A 22,031-nucleotide genomic window follows, 5' to 3' on the forward strand; every position below is an offset into this window, starting at 1 on the left:
CAATATGGGCTCCCCGGGAAACAGCGGCTCTCCGGTAGTGCCGCAGCCGCGTTCCTCCGCCCCTGTAGGTTACGAGGTGGGGCGTGAGGGGCTGCGGAGCGGGAGTGACCCGTCGCTGCCGCCTCTCCTCGGTACCTGCGGTGCAGGGCGATTCCGCGCGCCAAGGCCGCCTAGGGGTTGTCGGGACGGCCACGAGGGGCCGGGCCGTGCCGGTTAAAGCACCTGAGTTTCGCCGGAACCTGTGGCGAGGCGCCCGGGGGCGGGGTGGGGGACGCGTTTTGGGGTGGCAGAACACGGAAGCACCGCCGTCCGGAGCGGGGCCCCCGGCAGCGCCGTCGCCGCGATGTCCTCCGACTTCGAGAGCTACGAGCAGGACTTCGCCGTGCTCACGGCAGAGATCACGGGCCGCATCGGGAAGGTGCCGAAGCTGATAGGAGGTGAGCGGCTGCTCTGCGACCCCGCGGCGCTCGCTCCGCAGGCCCGGCCGGCTCGTCTGTGAGAGCCGCTCCAGCTCCCAGCGATGAGCGCGCGGGGCGGCGGCGGGAGGGGCCGGCGTGTTTTTCCTGAGGTCTCAGCGTCTCCTCGCTCCTTACGCAGCAGAGTCACCTCCCTGCCCTGGGTCTGTCCCAGCGGCGAGTTGTCTCTCGCAGTGTGTTAGGCATACTCTGACAGAATAGTTGTTTGCTGGTCACCTGTAGGGATGAGCTCTTTCCTTCTGCCCTGCACTGTGGCCACGCGAAGTTACGCCAGTGCACCTGCAGGGCTGGGCAGAGCTGGGGGAGATGTTCCCTGTGCCGGCATTGCTGCTGCATCCTCTTTATTGTGATCATGCCACAATATCACTAATGGAAATCAAGTCTTTCTCCTGTGGCACAGACAGATTTTGTGCATGACTTAATCTGAATCAGTATTTTTGCTGCCTAGTGTTCATACATTTGATTTGGATAATTGACTGTGGTGACTCACATGCAAGAGCAGATGCAAAGAAATCAGTGTTTATTTACTTTAATGTGTTTGTCAGTAGCCTGCAGCGTTCACGGTCTAATTCATAATGTATCCCTGCAGTAGAGTCAATATTGTCTGTAAGAGTAGAAAGATAAAAATTATAATCTCATTAATCAGCCCATCTGAATCTTCCAGCACATAGGAAGTGGTGCCCCAGTACAGGCCTCTGAGTGTGAGATGGAGGGAAGCTGACATTCGTGGTTTTCTCCTCTGTTTCTCTTGTCGCTCAGCTTAATGCCTCTTCTGTTTCCAGCTCATTTAATACTTCTGCCTCTGCTTCTTATGCATATTTCCAGAAGGTTTGGGATACTTAACCATAGGAATGGATAGTGTATAAGAAGGAAATAAACACATGCTAATGGTGTACTTTTCCATATGACTAAAGGAAAAGGTATCGTGCATTCAGGACCAAAGAATAACATCCTACTTTTAGAGTGGGAAATGCATCATGAAGTGATGAAGTAGTGACTCTAAACAGGATTTGAGGTAGGTGGTCAATTAAAATGTGCCATCTCAGGGGATTTTAAATAAAAATCTTTCTGATTCTGGAAAGTTATGTCCAATTCTAATCTTAGCAAGTTAGAAAGTCTTCTGAAAAATTAAGGTTCAGTTCCATGGTTAAAAGAAACTGTCTTTTCTTTGGTTTAACAAAGGTGTTTTACTCTTGATTTTAACAGCAAGGGCACAGGGAGATAATTCAGTCAGAAGCTGCAGCTGAGATAGAAAGATTTGTCTGTTTTGTATCGGAAACTTACAAAACGGAGAAGAGAGAGAATCAGAGTTCCTGCGATTGAATTTTAGAACTGGTGTAATTTAATCTGCTCAGAAATTATATTTAACCTGTAAATGGGCACTGGAGCAATTTACTGAGAGGATGCAGGGAATCCCTCACAAAGGCTTCTTCACTTTTGAACAGTAAATTGAAGGACTTCTGGTAGGAACAGGGAAACATCATAAATACACTACTGGCTCATCTTCTGAAAATCAATAGTGCTAGACTTACTTATAGGAAAAGAGAGATTTAATTCCCTAATTGTAAAGATTAGAGATTCGAGTTCCTAATTGTATAGATTTTGGAAGTCATCAGAGTCTGTTCAATAGTAGGAAGAATATTCTGCATAATAGTAGTGGATTTCCATAATCCTTTCTTTGAATCAGTCTCCCTTATTCACTTAGGAGCTTAAATACAAGATGTTTAAAGAGTATTGGCTTAAACAGTGACATAGCCTAGAAGCAGCAGGCTTTGAAATCATCACTGGTTTATGTGACCATTAGAAGGTTACTTTTTTTTATAGAATTTGCCATCTTTTCAGAGAAGACAGAATTCATGTTCCCTGCATGACCTATAACGTGGTACAGGGCTAAACGGAGTCAAGATAAGACAAGAGTTAATTTTTTTTAATTTTCCATATTATTCAGTATTTCAGTATTTTTTTCAGTATTTCAGGTTGGTCATACGTGGTTTGGACTGACTTGCATTATAGCTGCTTCTTGCACTATACATTTATGGCTTAGGTATTGCTTCTGTTTCCAGAGCTATCCTATTTTTCATCAGAAAAAACATTTTCTGTGTCTTCAAAACAAAACTGTAGTCTTAGCTAACAGAGGCATTTGGCCACCTAGAAAAAAAAAATCTCTGATTATGCTGAACACTTTAATCAGAAATATTTTAAATACACATTTTTCCCTTGTTTCTTAATAGGAATATTTGCAAGATCTTTGCCTCTTCATCACCAGAAGTTCCAGTTAGTTCTTGTGGCGATGTCTGGGAGAGCCTCAAAAAGAGGATAATGAGGTGGGAGGGGAACTTGAGGTGACAGTTTTCAGCAGCAGTGATTTGAGAGAGATTGCTGATGGCCTTCTTCCTCCACGCTGGAAGAAGCAGGATGAAAGGTGTAAGGACTTGTGCTACACTGCATAATAAAGTGAGATCTCCTGAAGTCTAGTGACTGGTTATTGCCCTCTGCTGCCCAAGATGGACCCGCTGTAATGGAGAAATACTGGTTTATTGGTTTTGGAACATTCCTGCATTCCGTGTTGTCAGGACATGATGCTGGCTTGTGCTCTAGGAGGATGATGGCTCAACACACAATCCTGTTGTCACAAATGCATAAATAGTTCAGCGAGAAATGTAACAAAGGCTCTCTGATACTACAGAAACAGTAAGCAGCAGGGACAATAGAACACCTGGGAAGAAATGTCTTCTGTTGTTGGGGCAGACATCACCTGGAGGATTAAAGAAAGTTATAAATAGAGAAATGGCTTTTAAATAGATTTTCTGTGATGCTGCTGCAGGTCTTTGAAGAATGAAAATAATTGACTGATGTGTTTTATTAATGTTCCTTGGTGTTTCAGAGAAACATCTGTCTTGTGATTTGACCAAAAATTCATATAAATTTTGATTGCTTGATATGAAAGAGAGTTTTATCGGCACAAATGGTGATACTTAGTCTATTCCCAGCACAGTAGCCTCTGGGCTATGATGGTTTTGGACTAGAGTGCTGCCATTATTCTGATACTTGATAGCTGCGTTTTCTACTGGGCAATCAAAACGCTGTGTTTCATTTGCTAACAGGTTTAGCTGAAGAAAGCCCCTCCTCTGATTTTCTGTTGTACTCCTGTACTGAAGTTTACTGTCTCAGTTTAAGGTCTGGCTCATTATGTTATGCCTCTTGAACTCTGTTTTATAACCCAAAGAGAGAAATGCATGTATTGTTCCATTTATCTCTGCTGTTGGACAGTAACTTCTGGCAGTGGTGAACATGTAACCACCTGAGCAAGCACAGCAACATCTGCAAGTGGTCTGTGAACTGAAGCCCTTTGTTACTCAGTCTCTTCCTCAGCATGTACTAATAAAAAGAAGCAACTCCACAAGCAGTGGGACTACTCAGTCTTGATCCAGGTTTTTTTAATCTCTTTGTTGGCTGTGAGATCAAACCAGTGCTATGTTATCTTTCTTACCTTGTAGGCAGATTCCCACCTTTCTGTAAGTGCTGTACTTTGAGAGACAAAGAAGGTGTCTAATGCCAGGGCAAAGCTGAAAGAACTGGGGAAAATATAGTGAAAGCTTGTTTCTTTTAAGAAAGTGATACAACCATGTGTACAAATAGAGAACAGATTTCTTTGCAATCCTACACAGGGGAAAAACCTCCTTTTGTTTCCATTCTTTATCCATAGTTTGTCAATTTCACCACTTAAATTATACAACCTACTTGGAATATTTTTTGGAGACATTCTGTCTAGCAATGTAGGGAAAAAAATAAATTTAGATATATTTGATGGAGCACTGTTTTTTGTTTTCTCTAAAGGATATTTGAATTCTCAATCAAGACAAAATGTTATAGAACACCTTTTTCTTCATTTCCTGTGGAACTTTATTTAAGGAAATGATTGAGTAGGCAGGTTGACAACTGCTAAGTCACAGTGGACTGATACAGTTAGTTATATGAGCATCTTTAATTAGACTGTAACTTGTTTGTCCTGATCTGCTTGATTAGTGCCTAACTTCTCTTACCCAAAAGAAGTCCCTCAGATCTCACTTTCAGTCCCTGAGCTAGTCATCCTGTGGGTATTGTGCCTCACTTCTTATGGGGTTCTGGCTGTGAAATAAGTTGTTTCCTTTGCTTGACCATTGAAGTAAAAGTAAAGCTGATAAGAAATGCTTTGAAAACCATGATTGCATGGTATTGTGTGCCCTAGAGGATCAGCAGTTGCAACAAGTTCAGCTGCTCTCCTGGAAGTCTGTGAAGATGCTGCTCCAGAGCTGCAGTGCCAGGATGTTGCCTTGTGCCTGTTCACACATCTGTATTTGAAGGAAAAACAAAGGCAGTTGTCCTGGTCACCATCTGGGTGATTATGTATCTGGTTCAATGGTAAAATCTGACATTGGGTTAAAATTTAATTAAACCGTTGGCGATCATTTGAATACCCCTCCTCCCTCCTAATTTTATGGGAGCAGTTTTAGCCAGACCTTCTTGTGTACTAATGAGTTTTCCCTACAAAGGGTCTGTAGCTTAATTTCTCTGTGGATCAGTAAGATCTTACTGGCCAGTGGAGTGCTGAGTAGTTCTTGTAACCACAAGTACAAGCAGAATTTATTCAGCATGAAATACCTTCCACAAGCCCCCAGCTTTATATCCCTAAATTTCAGGTTACTAAATGCATATGGAAATTGTGATCCAGTACAACTCAGGGCAGTGCTGCAATTGCTACAGTACATTTATTTTCTGCTGGTATATTTTAAAATTTTATTTCAGCTTCAATAAAATGGTATTACGTGTTTCATACCTTCCATTGTTTTTATTTTTATCCATTGTCATCTTTCTAACTTCCAAATGAAGGAAGGAACAGAGGTGTTTTGGGATAGGAGAATAGAAATGTGGGGGGGGAAAAAAGTGGCAGATTTCTTACATTTTTCTTTTGTTAGGAAGATAAATCACTAAATTTTCTGGCCTGGGTGCCATCATGAGAACCTGGTGGGGAATTAATGGAAGACATTGTTTGCGGAAAACTAAAAGTGCTACACAGAAAATATTTCCTGCATCTTCTGCTGTAGTAGAATCCACCAGATGTGGCAGCGTGAATTCCAGATTTGCAGGAAAGATGGTCCTGAGCCTGATCCTCTCTGCAGGCAGAGCTCCAGTGTACATAACTGAGGAAGGACAGACTGTGATGTTCCTGTGTCCTTAAATGAGAGTGTAGAGTATTTTAGGTGAATGAGAAGATAGATGAGTAGGCATTTCAGCCTGTGAAAAGCTGAATTATGTTCCTTTCATAAAGTGGTCCCCTCTTGAAATTCAGTGGCTTGTGGAATGCAGAGATCAAAGGAGATCATCGGATAGTCCCTTTTGGTCTTTAATGTGTCAGTTCCAGGATGCAAAGAGATCATGTGGAAGAGAAACAAGGGGATTCAAACTTAAAAACAAAGCTGTGAAGTTTAGAGATACATGAATAAGTCTTGCGCCAACCTATACTTATCCATCTGACCTCTGGGGAGCTGTGACTGGAGACACTTCTGTGACATTCACTTTTTATCTGCTTCATCAGGCAAACCACCAGTACAGATGTCTCATGATACTCATGGTTTCGAACAAACAGTTTGTATGTTCAGAGTTTTGTTATTACCTTCATTGAGACTGAGTGCATTTGGAGTCTGAAGGCTGGAAGATGTGATGGTAGGATTGAAACCCTTGAATACCCACAGTAATGAAGGAATGCGGGACTTTTTATTATCCAGTGTCTGAATATTTCTCAGTCCCCTTTCATGCTGTAACAAACCAAGTTGTGAAGCAGTTGGAATGTTTGTGATGATGTGACACTGAATCTGAGCTCTCAGTTCATCCTGGATTCTCTGCCTGCAAATGGATGGTTGGAGGAAGGTCAAAAGTCAGTCTCTGTAGCTGGGACATAGCCTTGCTGGGGAACCTGGCAGATGGTGATTGCTACGTATAGCTTAAAACTTACTTGAATTTTAAAAAATTTTCATATTTATTACTAATTTCCATTTTTACTGCTACTAGACGACAACGGTTTTCTTGTAGTTCCTGTGGCATTTCATTTTGTATCTGTTGAAGCAAAAGAATTCTAGACCCAGCATAGAAATAGGGGAATAGAAACACCATTTTTCTTCAGAACCTGAATTAATTTTAATTGGAATGCTTGGTTTTGTGCATCTCACATTTTGCAAATGAATAAGTTAAGCCTTTGTTCTTAAATGATTTTTTTTTTCAATTTAGTGTATGTATGTGCCTTCTCATGCATTTGTACACACCAGCAAGTGCCTGCTGAGGCGTAACTCCTACAGCTGCAGCAGCTGTAAGTGCTTTCCTAACTTGCAAATGCTGCATAACAGAGCAGAAGATTCCAAGGATTCGCCAGTCTTTTTTTCCCTTTTTTAATTACTGATGTGCATATCACCATGTGTGAGGATGTCACACAGAAAAAATCTCAAGTCTGTTTTAGCTGATACATACAATCTTTTGAAATGTTATGTATTTATTTCATGGTAAGAGCACAATTATATTGGTATTTTCACAATTCTCTTTCAGATGAGAAGAAGCAGATGGTTGCAAATGTTGAGAAACAGCTCGAAGAAGCGAGGGAACTGGTATGTTCTGGCTTTTCATATTTTAACTGCAAATTCCTAGCAAAAATAATAGGATCATTGATAGTAACATGCCCTAAAAATACTTAACAATGATATATTAGAAAATAAAATAATATTCTTGAAATAGTTCTTATTTGAGGATATGAAATACAAGAAGAGTGTATCCTTTTTTCATCCTGTGTTACGTGATGCAAGGTTTGCACTATTGCTGTAAGTCAATAAAAAGTTAAATTGTGGGTTAGGTCTCATACTTCAGGAGTGGAATTAAATAATTACACACCATGACTTTGTTTTTGGCTTGTAAGACCCAAGCACCTACTTGACGTAATCTGTCAGAATGTCTTGTAGAGCAATAGATCTTTTTTTCCGTTTTAGCAAGTGAGGCATAAAGGTGAGGGCAAAGGGGCCATGGTAGTGTGGGTCACTGATCCAAGAAGAGTGTATGTGTTAACCAAGCATTAGTCTGTGGTTCACACTGACAAAAAAACCCAGTATGTGATGAGCAGCGTGTGTTAAGCAACTTGATTCTCCTTTTATTTGTTTTGTTCCCATTACAACCTGTCATGTCTTCCATCTGGGAAGAGTACAAGAGTAAAGTCCTGTAGATGTGGAGTAACTGAGCAAAGGTGTTGGTGACAGTTGAGATTGTCTTTTTCCCATATAGCCAGTAGTTCCTTACCTGAAGTGACTTTTGTTTATTGCTTGCAAATGGGTTTGGTTTATCTAATGTCAGAAATGTAATCTGAATGTTAGGATAGGGAAAGAAATTAGCTTTTCTACCCTAGAATTTCGTAAAATGGAAAGAACTTAAATCAATGATTTGCTTACTAACGAAATAAAATTAATTTTTTGAAGTAGCGTAGGAAGAAAAAAGTCTCTCGACTGTTTGTAGGCATACATGGTGCTTTTGGTTTAAAAATAGAATTAGTGTAAAAAATAGAATTAGACCAGAGCACTGGAATAGCATCCAGTAAAGCTGGATCTTGGGATGACTCCCTACAGTTTTGCCCTCTGAGGATCACAAGGCACCTAACCTCTCTGCTTTGGTATTCCCAGTGAGAAACATGGTAAAGTTACTGTCCTATCTCATGAGGATGTTCTGAAGATACAGTAAGGCCTTTTGGGCACTTTCATATTCAAACAGCTGAAAAAAAGTAGAAATCTAGAAATGTTTTTCAGGTCGTTTTCACTACAAGGTGACATGGCAAAAGACAGAGCAGTACAGAGAAGCTCCAACATGGGTGGTCATTCAAATTTGGTTTTCTACTCAGAGTAGATTGGAAGGAGCACAAATTGAGTTAATGACTCCTTGCTTCTCTCCTTATGTCAGAAAAAGACCATCTAAATTTGTATTTATTATAAGATTAAAAAATAAATCCTGTATCTGTATTTTTATCCTAATCATGATCTTCATTTAATGTACTGGCTTTTCTTTCACACTTTGGTTTAGATCTTTAGATTCAATTATTGGCTTTGAGCAATTACCCAGCATGTTTGTGATTAATGTCAAGGCTTGGGTTTAGAAATCAATTTGAACAAACCTGCTAATAACAGAACTGATTAAGAAGATCCTCTTTTAAACTGGAGGCTACAGTAGAAAATCAAAATAAACCTAATTCCTTGCACTATTAGTTTTCATACATTGTCTTGCATAGTCAAATCTGGGATTAGTTGATTTTGTTTTATTTCCTACTTGGCTAGGAAATAACACTCTTATGTATTATAAATATTATTATAGAGATAATTTATTTGCATTCACTAAGCAGTGATGGTTTTAAAACACTGTCTGCTTTGTTTGGATAAAATCACTGGTGTAATTGGTTTGATGGAAGTGCAGAACTAACACGAAAACTTCAGATTCCCAGGCTGCCTTTTCAAGCCAGTGCTGTGGAGTAAGAAATCTCTGGAGAGAAATCTTGTCACTCTAGATCCAGTGTGGAGTATCTGGTTGTTATTTTTACCAGGTTTTTAAGAAATATGATTGTTGTGCTAACTTTGGGGAAATTCTTTGAGTATAAAATCTAGCATGTGCTAGAAGAACTGTGAATTTTTGAATGAAATTCTGCTGTTAAGACAAAACTCTGTTATTTGCCTTTATGTTTGATGAAGGACACATCACAAAATTGTTGTGTTGCAAATGCTGGGTTATTCTTATCTTGTGTATTTTAGTTTCCATCTCTATTTAAGTTCCAGGGCTTTAGAATCAGAATAAAATAGTGAAGCTTACAAGTTTCTTAAAATGCTTGCAGCTGTCCAGAGCAGATTCATATGGAGAAGTTCCTGTGGGAGGTGGAGACTTACTTTGCAGTGGACAACATCAGCCACACTACTTTGTTGTATTTTTGAATGGAAATACGAGGCGCTTCTCTGCTCTCGCTTGTTTATGAAAAATATGATTTTATGACAAATAATATGAGTTCTGAAAGTGGAGATGCATGAAATTAGGTTGCATTTAGGTTCATATTTGCTTGGACTGCTGTCTTCTGCATGGCTTCTTACGGAAATTTCTCAGCCCAGCCACAAAATTCACCTATTTAATCTCATGATGAAAAAACATTATTAAATATTGGTCAGCCAAAATATGCTTCATCGTTGTTCCTTGGACCTGACACTCTTAATAGTGACTCTTTAAATGAACATTTTAGATTTCATGGACCGTGGTCTGATTGTTGGTGCAAATTCTGGATTCACTGGTAGATGTTTTCAGTTTTATATAATAGACAAGAATTGAGACTTCATTAAAACTTCCCAGCCTTGCACACACATATATATGAGAGAAATGTTTATAGAACATTTGAGATCAAATATATTAAGATGAAATTGATAAGAAATAAGCTATTAATTCCAGCTATTGGTTTAATTTATAATACCCCTTTGGAAAGTTAAGCCTGAGCTAAAGAACTGGGTAGAATTAGAAATTGCTTTATATGTTTCAATTCATTAGTGACTATTTAATTAAAGTCTGCTTTATAGTTTATTATTGAATATCATTTTGTATAATCAGAATGGATCAGGCAGAATGACTTTTGAGTGTCTGGCAATTCCATTGATGAAATTCAGATGCTTTTCTTATGAAGATGAAATTTCAAAGTGTAAGCAAGTGATTACATAGGAATAACTTCTAGCAGTCCCTTGTGAAGACCTGCAACCAGTAGTTTGGGATCCTAACTGAAAAGCATTTCTGTTCCTGTGCCATATTGGTCAACCAAGATCAGTAGGATGTGAGTAAATATTGTTTCAGGTACCTACAACAACTAAGGAGAGGTATTCTTTTATCTTACCTAAGTTGGAAAGATTTTAAAAGACAGGTGAGGGATTCTTCTGCTGTTCAAAACAGAATTCCTGAACAGACAGCACCATATAGAGCAGGCTCCATCACCCACTGGGTAGGTAATTAGCAGCCCTGGTTTATAACTTTTGATTGGCTGTATCCCTGTGCCATATTATTGTGTTTCAGACCCCTTAGAATTCTACATGGCAAGAATAATTTAAAAAAAGCTTTTGAAACGTAGAATATATCTGTTGTGTTTTAACCCATTTGACTGTATACAAGTTCTTGAATAGTATTGTCATTAAACCCTGAAATTCAGCTGTTTAATATACTTACATACAGATTTGGGATGTAGATTTAGGCAGCCAGTTCAGGCTATGTAATTCTGCTGAGTTAGTAATGTGTAAAGAAAAAAGGATTAATTTATTAAACAAAAGAATTAGTTCATTGAACATACAGACTGGTGTAAATAAAACTTTAAACATACACATATATATTATAAAAATAAGTAAAATACCTTTTTCAACCAAGGGTTTCCAAAACTGCACAGCTAGGAGGAGGTAGGCTTTCTTTTGAACTATGCTCATTTGCAGGAATTATCCTCAGTTTTACTATATTTTTGTAGTAAAATGTATTCATCACAGTTGGAATTGAAAGCCAGAAATGTTTGACTCAAATCATTCCGAGCGTTAATAATACTAATTTTGTCACTTGTTTCTTAAGACTGTGCAAAAATTTTGATAAATTGTTTGTATATTGCAGAATAAACATTTTTCCGTATAAAGAAGGAATATTTCTTGAACTTAGGTAAATTTGTTCTTGCTTTAATTAACCTTTTGATTTATATGCCTTCTCTTTGTTTTTTCTTGTCAGCTTGAGCAGATGGAACTTGAAGTTCGAGAGATCCCACCTCAAAGCCGAGGGATGTACAGCAGTCGAATGAGAAGCTACGCACAAGAAATGGGAAAACTTGAAGCTGATTTCGTGAGTTTTTAACATATTACATAAAGAAGGCATCTCTAAGAATTTTAAAAATAAAACAATGCAATGATTCAAGCAAATGAGAGGGTATTTTTGAGTTGTGTGAGAGATGAGTTCTGCATGTATCTTGCTATGTATGCAGACAGATGAAAACCAAACTGGGGAAGAGAAGCTTTTCTTTTAGCAGCAATCCCATACCAACATTCCAGTTGTTAGCCTCCTGTCTCTTTACCCTGGAACTCTGTTGTTTCTCTGTCATTAAACATTGTGAGCGTTCATGATGTATGCAAAATAGTCAGCTTTTAATCCTATTTCTCAGGGAATGACAGCTTGTAGTAATGTGGGCAGTAACATGAAAAGCAGTATAATCTCCAATCCATGGAATTTTTGAATGTAGTTTATCTCATGTGTACTTCATTTGTTAGTCACTGTGTTTTCTTTTCCATTGCACTTAGATTCTTCTTGGCTTTTGTACAAATTGGTTATAAATACTACATTTTTTTAAGTAATGGATGCAAACTAACAAGCTTCCCTTGTCTGGGGGCTTCTGCTGCAGTTATCAGTCCTTTCTTTTGTGACTGGGATTTGCACTGAATAGATTTACATAGCGACAAAACTGTTTCCTGTAAAATCCTGAAAAAGTTCAAAGGGATTGCAAAGTGTAGGAAAATGCTGTGTTAATTGGCAGCAGCTCCGTTCCTCCAGGATAGGGAGAAAGAAATTACTAGTGGCAGTATTTTCCATTCACTGGAGATCTGTGAATTTCCTCAGGTTGCTGGCAGCAGTTTAATCCTTCAGGGAAGGAGAGTCAATGTTTATACCTGCAGCCAAGAAATCCAGCTGAGTGTCACTCCTCTGTGCTTCTGCCAAGTTGAGCAGTTACACGGAAATGTATTAGAAGATGGTTGCAGTTTGTGAAGTTTGAGGAATGTTAGAATAAAAAGACTTGCATCAAAATTTTGTGGCAGTCTCATCTGTTCCCCTGTAGGAATTGTGTGTGGCCAAACAGTGACTTCCCAGAGAGAGCAATTTCTGGACCAATTGCGAATGCTGTTTATCTTTTCAGATGTGGGACAATTTGCTGTCAGCATGTATTTATTCCTGGCCTATTTCAATATGTAGGTAGATGGTGGAATTCATACTTCCATATTCCCAGGCAAGTGAAAATGAGAGAGTTCAGAACTGGACACTGTATGGAAGAGGAGAAATGCGTGCAAGGAAACATATCATAGCACTGGGAGTTACATGATCACAAGAATGTAAGTTGGTGCTCAGAGTGAAGAACCAAAACCAAGATGAGATAGAGGAAGGAACATATGGTAATAATGGATAGGAACAACAGCCCCAAGCCCAAGGATCTTCAGCGGAAGATCAAGGAAAGAAAATGATGTGAAGGATGGAGCAAAGTACTGGAAGAAAACAACTATGCTTGAAAAGATCTTACTTACATAGCCAATAGTGGTGTTACAACTAAATGCCTTACGTAGTTCCAGTTTCTAAGTACTAATATTTTTCTGATTCTGTATGTGAGGATTTAAGACTCTTTTTGGATTATTATCCAGTCAAATAGCAGCTTGTTGGAAACTACAGAACAGTCGTGAGTTCAAAGAGGGAAGAGGAGGAGGAAAAGAAATGTTATTTTGACTCTATAAGCTCCAGGGCTGTCAAAGGTAGAAAGCTGAAGTATTTGCTGAAATGGAAGTGCTTTTGAGTGTTCTTGTTTCATTTCAAAGAAATTAAGTCTGTGAATTCAATTGCAAAAATTACATACCTCAGTACACAGTCTTTTTCATTAAGTTCTATATTTCAAACATAAAGTGAATGCAGAACTGGCATGAGTAGTTTTCTTTTATGTTCATTAATAACATAAGATTTGATCTTGTGGTTATTTTTATGCCTTATAGCATCTGAAAATTTGCCCTCACCCAAATAGTTACGGAAAACAGTAGCATAGCAACATGTTTAAAGCTAGGAGAAGGAAATAGGCGGTTTGTGGACTGGCCACTTGTCCACTCTTTACTGGCAGGATGGACAACATTAAAGTTTATTTGTGACATTTAACAAGTAACTGGTGAGTTTATTTTATCTTGAGCAGTGCATGTAATAATGACAAAGTGCCATCACTGTAATATTAGTTATTAGGTGCTGTGGCATCTTTGTGAATATATAGGGGCTTTTTTTCCATACACATTACTGTGTTGAAGTATATTCCGAAAAATACAGATTTAAGCTCTGTTGAGCTGTGCTCAGAAAAGTTACTCCAAACATGGCTTTTCATCTCTAACTTTGTAATCAAATAGGAACAAGTTGCAAATAGGAGGTTTATTTCCTCTCGTTGCTAATCTTTGTTATTTTGAGACCTGCAGTTAGGTGTCAATGCTCTACAGTCCAGGGGTGTGTGAAGGCAAAGACATCTACCCCAGGCAGTGTATTGCACATGCATGCTTGGTAACACACTAATTGCAGTAAATTGTATCCAAGGAGAAAAAACCACCTTTCCCTGTCTTAGCCATCTCTCTTGAAGGGGAATAGTGATAATGAAAAAAAGAATAGCACAATTTTATCTTTAAAACTACTCAGAAAGCATAGCACTATGAATACTGATGGGGAAAATGAACAGGATGAGCATTGCCCCTCGACTTCAGGCAGCAGTGGTTTCTGATGCTTACCTCAGTGTTGTGCAGTCTTCCTTGGGGAGAAATATCAGAACAGGGCAAGCATGAAGTGATGCTTCTCTGCAGAAAAGCTGCACACATCTCAAAAAGCCAACTTTCAGGCTTGTGATAAACACACGGAAACAGAATTAAACTCTTTGATAGGACTTTTGCTGTCTTTTTTACTTGCAGATGTGAATCTTGCGTTTATTATCTCATTTTCAACAGCACATTCCAGGCGCTTCATTTCTGTAGCGTGTTTTGTCCCCGTTAGGTCAGGGGAGGTGTGGTGGGACCTGCGGAGCTCGGCCGGCTGCAGGGCCCGTGTACGCGCTGGTGGCTCTATCTTGTGGCCCCAAGTGGAGTTGCACATCACAGTCTTCTGCTTTCCGGGCTGCTCCAGGTCTTGGGACCACCTGCGAAAGGGTTCCTGAAGCTTAAAACGGTCTTCCTGTCAGCAGGTCTTTTTCCTCCGTATACTGATGCACCATGATGCGGTTTAAGCTTGCAAATATTTTTTTTCTGGCTATTTCAGATGTAGACTGTCCATGGTGCCTGCCTGCTTGAAGCAAGTTCTGACTGAAAAAAGCAGTCTTTTAAGTACATGGACTATAGGTGTTGTTTATTCATACAAATAAAGCATTTTATGTTGTTACCTGAAAGTAGCCAGTTATCTTTAAACAGTGGGGATATACAGTGGTAAAAGGCTTCCAGATTTATAAACATAACTTTGACCTAAATCTATCCCAGTCCATGTGAAAATGTGACTATATAAAGCTAGCAAGTATGTAGTTATTTGCTAGCATTTGTATCTATCCCCAGGGTTCCATGTACTGGGTCAAAGTCAGGGCACCGTAAAATGGAAAAAACCAGAGGCAGGCATTTATTTTCCTGAAAAGCTTACTGCTGATGTATAAGGCATTCAAATAGATGAGGAAATATAAAAATCCAGTAAAGACCACATTATACAATAATACTCGTGTTATAAAAATGAATATTGCACAATCAATGTTGAAAGTGAGATGAGCATATTGAGCAAGAAGAAATAGCCATCAAATAAAGGAGGCAACATAGGAGCTGTTCCTGTTCTGTCGGCAGCACAGAGGTAAATTTTGCAAGTAGCATTTGTTATCAGTTCAGGAGACAGTGCTCATTCTTTTTAAATTCTCAGAGTTGTTACTGATTTTGGTAATTCTGACTTTCAGAATAACCTTTAAAAGAAAAAATAAGGGGCGTGGGTGAAGTTGCAGATACATATACACATTGTACAAAACTTGAGTAAACATTTAAACATTTTTGGCATTTAACAATAGCTTCAGTTAATAGTGAAGATATGTATTTACAATTTATACCTCCTACAGGTTCTGTTTAAGGTCACTGTTGAAATTTCAACTGCTGTTAAGCTTTAACAACATTTAAGGAGATGGGCAGTGGAATTTCACTGGATAAAGTTAGCTCTCTTGTATGACTCTCAAGTACCACCTGAGTCCAGAAGCTCACCTAAACAACTCACACAGCTGTGTCTGTTATGTTCTGGCTGTGTTTTGTAAATACCACTACCCCCATTTCAGGTTCAGTCACTTACCCAGACAAATAATCATATGGCTGTAAGCATAATGAACATCATTTGTCAAATGACAAGTTGCTGGCTGTATCTTTATGGCCAGTCTTCCCTAGATCTCCAGTTTGAACTAAAACTTTGGAGACTCAACTGTTGCTGCTGGATTATTTTGATTTATAAAGCAAATAGTGCAATAATGCTTTGTAGTTACCAAATTATGAGCCATGTGTGGGACTGCTGTGTGTGTATCTTCATTGTTGTTTCTCAACAGTGGTCTTAAAAACAGGGAATCCATCATGCCAACATGTCATGTATGCGCAAGAACCTTGCCTGGGCAGGTACACATGCCTTTAGGGAAACCTGATCTTGTTGACACATTTGAAACTTCTGAAATCAGATTAGTTTTCACTATGTGAGTAGTACAGCTCTTTTGAATGGGGCTGTGGAAGATTTGTCTTAATGCACACAAGACTGAAATTAGTTTCAGAAGGAACAATTTGAATTATCTGGCCATGTACTTTGACAATCTAATTTTGAAAAAGCATATTGTGAACAAAAATTCCGCCACTGCCATTTTTATAGATACTGTCACCTTCTTGAGATAAGTAATCACTCCTCTACATAGTACTCAAACTGCTCCTTACAGAGGTACTGTTTTCTTCCCCCTCTGTTACCTTTCTAATAACTTCTGATACATTTGTCTGCCTGTCTGTGGCTGAGCATTAGGCCAACGTCTTTTCTATAGAAGCAAATTCCACATTGTCTTCAGCTTGTTTTCACTTGTGTCCCCACCCTGGTGGGTTTGTGGTGGAAGAAGGTGGAGGCGTTTGACCTTTTGCAATTACTTGATTTATAGTATTGCTATTTTAAGTGGGGAAGAAGTGATACAGGAAAGAATGCTCTCTCTCTCTCTTTTTTTTTTTTTCTTTTTGTGACATTAAAGGCCTAAACTGGTGAAATATTAGGAAGTGGTATAACTTATAACACCAGTAGAAAATTTTCTCTAAGTTATTTAGGTCTTAAATTTCTTTTTATTGTTTTGTGTGGAAGTACGAAGATGGAAGTAAATTTACTTCATAATAGAATTAACTAGTGATGAGATGCTTTTCTGTGGAGGAAAGTGTGAAAGATGGGAGTTAACATACTTAATTTGTGATTAACCTAAAGGGTTATGATCATCTTAGCTGGCATTCCTGAGAGGCCTGACCAGTGAAACACACCTTACCTCCTGGGCTTTGTAATTCTGTAGGTATTGCTTACAAAGAATCATCCCGTGTTTGACCAGTAAGTGTGTTATGCGTCTCATAACTCAATGTGTGAAGAGATAAAATGCTGGGTGAGGGCAACCAAGCAGCAAATTTTTAATGTCAGTAAAGCTAATTCCTTAACTAGATTCTTCTCTCAACCAACTCCATCTTAATGCTCACAGGAAATTCTGTGTCTGCCTCATCTGTTAACACGTGGGGCTAAGACTGGTGAATTTTGTGGTATCTCTTTGTTGGTCCTTCAACAAGTTGTGGTGGAGGTGATGCACATGATTTTTAGAAAAACCCGTTTGTGTAGCTTAGACTTGGCTGACTGATTACAAATAAAGGTGCTTCCAGGAAATGATTTGGTGAGTCTGATAACTCTTGTGTGTGGCTGCAGGCTGTGAATGAAAGGCATATGACTCATACAGGGCACTGTAAGCATTCATGCCTCTTTCCTTTCTCTCTTCACACACAGAATGTTTCTGTACTAAATTAAGCTGAAAAGTGGTCTGTGGCCGAATGAAATCTTTCTGTAAAATGTGTTTTAAGACATGTAGTAGAAATTCAGCATGATATCAGCTTTGCCTTTTTCATTAAACAAGCATTCTCACCTGATAGTTTGTAGACCTGTTCAGATTTCAGTCCTCATCAGCCTTTCCCAGGTAGAGAACTGCAATTTCTCTGTTTATCATGGAGTTTGTTCTTATGTTAAAACTTCTGCTTCTCAAAATAGTAGAATTAAGTATGTTTGCTGTTCTTTCTAGAAGAGAGTAGAAGAAGCCATGTTCACTCAGAATTACTTCTAACCAGCTGGTGAGTGAAGTGACTTCATATACAGAAGGTGAATGCTGTATTTGGGGGTGTGAGGCCCACAAGGGGGAAGGCTTTATTGTTTCCCACTTCCTCAGTGATTTCTTATTCTACTCAAGTGACACTCCCCTACCTGTTGTGCAAAAAGAAGCAGCTATCACTCTCGTGCTTTTGATAGCAGCAGTAATAAAGGTCCCGTAGTTGAACATAGATGTGGGAGACAATGATGAATGAGGAAAACAGAGTGTATCTTACACTCACTTTGTTGTATTGCTCACCTGCACTCATTCAAGTAGAAGTTCGATTTTGTTTCTATCATGAGTTAGAGACAAAAGGTTACAAAAAAAAAAAAAAAATCAGGCGAACTGTGCAAAACCCCCACCATTTGAACGTGTTTGCTTTTCAGGCTAGAACTGCACTCTCGAGTTCCTTAACGTGTAATTACGTCTTCACTTCTCTTTTCCTTTTCTTTTCTCTTTTCTTTACCTTTACCTTTTCCTTTTCCCAGCTAGAGCGAGGCTAGTTTGCATTTCAGTGCTGAATAGGGAGAGACATGTGCTACTGGTGAATCGTAAAAAATAGAGAGAAGGTTCGTTTTGACACGGGAAGGATAAATTCCAGCCGTGTTCCCGATGTCCCGGTGTGTTGTCCGTGGAGTGGCGCTGGGTGGCGCTGTTTGTTTGCAAAGCAAGTGTCGGCCCCCCCCCCCTTTTTTCCCCCCCAGTTTCGTTTTTTTTTTTTTTTTTTTTTTTTTTTTTTTTTTTTTGCTTTGGTAGTAACTGAAATTACTGTTTCATGAATAAAATATTTCTGGTGGGATTTGCATTTCTATATTGGCTGAAGATACTGTGTTGAATGTTTTATTAACCAGCCCAGTGCAACTGTCAGCCTATTAAAGAGATCCAATGGACCCTGTTTAGCTAAATAAACTAAATAAATCCAATTCGTCAAATTGTGTTCCTGGCTGTTTGTTTTCCATTCTTTTGATGTACAGTTTATTTTAAGTTAAAGCCACATAGATTTAAAAATTAATGTGAAAATAGAATTTAGTGTTTGAAACATGAGAAGACTAATTGCCATGGTCAAAAATAGCTTCCCTTTATAGTGAAGTTGCCATCTGGTAAATGGTGAACTTTTTATTTGTGACTGATTAACTGTCCCATGTCAAAAATTAGTTGGCAAACGAGTGGTTAATAGCTTTTTTTGCCAGCTTGGTTTTGTTGCTTTCATGAAGAGAAACTTGAAATAGTTATTTTTAACGGCAGTGCTTCTATTTCTACCCAACTTCAAGAGGTTTGTTCTTTATCTTGATATTTTCTCAATCAGAATTCAAGGGGAAAATTTTATATGGTCATTACATATTAAATGCTTGTTGAAATTCTCATTGCATCATAAGCAAATATTAGAGCGTAAAAAAAAAACCTCTTTGCATAACTGAATACATTGTATGTCTGGTTGTCAAAGAGTTGTCAAACATTACAAATACTAGCATTCGTTATATTCTGTTAGTACTAATAATATTTTAGTTACCATGTTTCTGCTGAAAACCTTTGCCACAGAATAACAGGAGACAGACTGTAGATTTATGGTAATGTTACTGGGATAGTACAAATTTTTCTGTGCCCCTTGCAAATTCTTGTAAATGCAAATAAATTCTAGATTTTTTAATAAGAGAGATGAAGAAACAGTGATGGATGTATTTGCTCTTTCTCTCTGATGCTTTCTATGGCACTGATTTAGTGATGTTACATGTTAACTTGTGTGTGTTTTTTTACAAGAAATCAGTTGCCAGGCATCGTGTTTTGCATAGTTTTGTTTTTATGATCGTGGGTTTCCAAAAGTGGAATACTGAAATTCAGTGCAATAGAAATACAGTTCAATTAAATTGCATTTCTGGCTCTTTTCCCAAGAAGTCTACTATAATTGATTAAGAAGCCTTTGTGAAAAGCTAATGTTTTAGATGAATTTGAAAGTGTCCAGGATTCTTAAGAAAAATCATTTAATCAAGTAATCCACCTTTTTTCTTACCAATTTTTCTTACTAACCAAAATGGTAAATTTTTGTTGTCACCTCTCGCCCAAATTCTAACCCAAGAACAAAGTAGATATTTAGGCAGATGTCTTCAGTGTTGGATAGAGTGCTGTTCCCTTTTGTAGGTAGACTTTAATTTTTACTGAAAAATATTACATTTCTTTAATATTTTCTAGCTGCAAATGTTTTTAAATGGTATTTAAAAACTAAACCACACAATGTTAGCCTGTTTTGTCTCAGAAAAAAACCTTCCCATTTTGTGCTCTAGGCTGGTTCTTTTTAATATACAAGTAATAAACACAGGAGGAACTTTATGGTTCTGTAAAACTGGCTAGCAGAGGTAAAAAGAGATGGACTTTTATAGCAGTGGAGATGTCATCTTGTTTCTGGCTTAAGACTTAGTGAGGAAGGAATATAAAATAAAAGAATGGAGCTGGAAGTCTATTAAAGTGATTCTGCCTCCTCCTAGTAGTGTTCTTTACTATGTGAAACATATAGAAAAAGTGTGAATATCTCTGTTCTTTTGTTTGGTAGCTTTTTATTTTTACTCTGCAACAATTTAGTTGTCTGTCCCAAGTACAGCCAGCTTCCCTTAAAGCTGCTGTACAAACCTCAACAAAAAGTGGTTCTTGGCCACAAAGTCTATTTAAACTTGCTGTTCTTACTCAGTTAGGGAGGAAATCCCTGCAAAGGCTAGAGGATCTAAAGTTGTACATTTGACAATTTAATGCTTGTATACATTTATAATAAGTGGATCAAATACAGCACCTCCCTTACTTTTCATTTGCTTTTTATTAACTGCCTTTAGGGTGCCAGTGCTAGGAAAATAGGCCTTTTCCAATATTTAGTGAATACTACAGAGGTTTTACTCCTAAAAGGGGTGATCAATGAAAATTAAAGTAGAAATATAAAGATTACAGATAGTAAAAAGGAATATAGCAGGTGGCTTCAGGGATCAGCAGTAGAACAGAATAATTTTTCCCTCTATAGTAACATTTAACCATTTCAGATGGGTGTAATGAAAAAAGGGTTTTGCTAACTAAATATTTGGCGCCTGGTGTATAAAGAGAAAGAAAACGGGGAGTGTGTGTGTGTGGGCTCTGCATGTTTCCCATTGAGTGGCATTTGTGCTTACTTTCGGAACCCCCACAACTTTCCAATGTGTCCTTAGTTTGGTTTTTTTATTTTCTGAGAAGTTAAGACTAGAATGAATAAGGGTAGTGTTTGCCAACTTACCCTCCTGGTCGGCGTGGAAAACACTGAATTGCAATTGCAGGCTTTGTACCTGTTCACTAAAGATTCAAATGTGAATTCTGGCAAGTCAAAGAAAAGGCTTGTATTGTGTCTGGTGGGTCTTGGCTTGGGCCTTAGTTAGAAAATGCTCCTGCATTATGAATTTAACACCTTCCTTTTTGCTGATTCCTGAGTAGAAGATTTGAGCTGTTATTAAATCGAGCTGTAACTTTTGCTAGGTTGTGTTGCCAACCAGGAAAAAAAGTGGTATTTAATATTTCATTTAAGAGAGAATAACTGTATTAATATCAAAACAAATTCTCTTATTTCAAAATCTGAAAAATTACTTTCCATTATGATGCTATTGGTATTTTGGGACATGTAACTGCAGATGTTTTGTCACAGGGATCCCTGTTTGTGGAGTGCCTAGCACAAAGGGATTTCTCACCCATGACTACAGCTCTTTGGCACTGTAATGAGTATTAACTAAATAGAACTATGCAAAGAACTGAGTTGTTATGTTAATATGTTTGTTGTGGTTATTTTTATTTGTTTAAGAAATACAGGTTAGTGTCAGTATTATAGATTGTGCCATTAGCAGCTGTCTTTGAAACTACAGGTTTCATGTTACGTGTTTCTGTTAAAATTTCTAGCATCCTTAAAAAAGTAGAAGCATTTATCTAAGATTAACGTGGTTGGGAGTAAAACTAATAATGCTAAGATAGGGTCTTAACCACGGTGCTAGGATTTTTTTAATCAAAAGAGAATGTTTGATTTGTAATGACTGTTTTGTATAGTTTCATAATTCAATGTCATTAATATGCCCAAGTGACCACATGATTCCCTCTTCTTTCTGCCCAGTCTTCAGGAGAAATCAGACTCTCTGGTTCAGTTGTGTAAGCTTCCCACAAAGTTAGTTCAGTCAACTAAATCAAGGTAAAAAGTTACAGAAAGGTCAGGATTAAGTTAGGGGTTGCTAACCTGAATTGCTTTCCCAGCCTTTTTAAGCCCTTAGTGCTCCTTTTGTCTTTTTCTTACCTTCTGTCATGTTGTCCTCCTGTTAGATCTTTATTTCAGTTGAAGGCACCTGGGCTGCATCTTTCTCCTGACCCATACTTGGAGTCACTTT

The 22,031-nt window shown here is 38.4% G+C and overlaps 1 protein-coding gene and 1 long non-coding RNA gene across 5 annotated transcripts in view; both read left to right on the top strand.

Annotated features, from left to right (window-relative positions):
* The first annotated feature begins 84 nt into the window (after positions 1-84).
* VTI1A (vesicle transport through interaction with t-SNAREs 1A) overlaps positions 85-22,031 on the top strand; it is a 258,483-nt gene continuing 236,536 nt past the window's right edge. Inside the window, exons 1-3 of one of the 4 annotated variants that reach the window (XM_042019326.1) lie at positions 85-437; positions 7,053-7,111; positions 11,256-11,366. In XM_042019326.1, the coding sequence (XP_041875260.1) occupies positions 344-437; positions 7,053-7,111; positions 11,256-11,366 (264 nt within the window). In that variant the 5' untranslated portion in view covers positions 85-343. The remainder of the gene's footprint in view (positions 438-7,052; positions 7,112-11,255; positions 11,367-22,031) is intronic. The other 3 variants (XM_042019324.1, XM_042019327.1, XM_042019325.1) reach the window with 3 other exon arrangements.
* LOC121660200 lies at positions 448-5,296 on the top strand. Its single transcript, XR_006014562.1, has 2 exons — positions 448-1,491; positions 2,708-5,296. It is a non-coding gene; the product is annotated as an uncharacterized LOC121660200 (long non-coding RNA).

Source organism: Corvus kubaryi, unplaced genomic scaffold (genome assembly GCF_017639235.1).
Source record: "Corvus kubaryi isolate FWS band 111438036 unplaced genomic scaffold, C.kubaryi_AGA036_p1.0 138, whole genome shotgun sequence".
In the NCBI taxonomy this organism is placed as follows: Eukaryota; Metazoa; Chordata; class Aves; order Passeriformes; family Corvidae; genus Corvus; species Corvus kubaryi.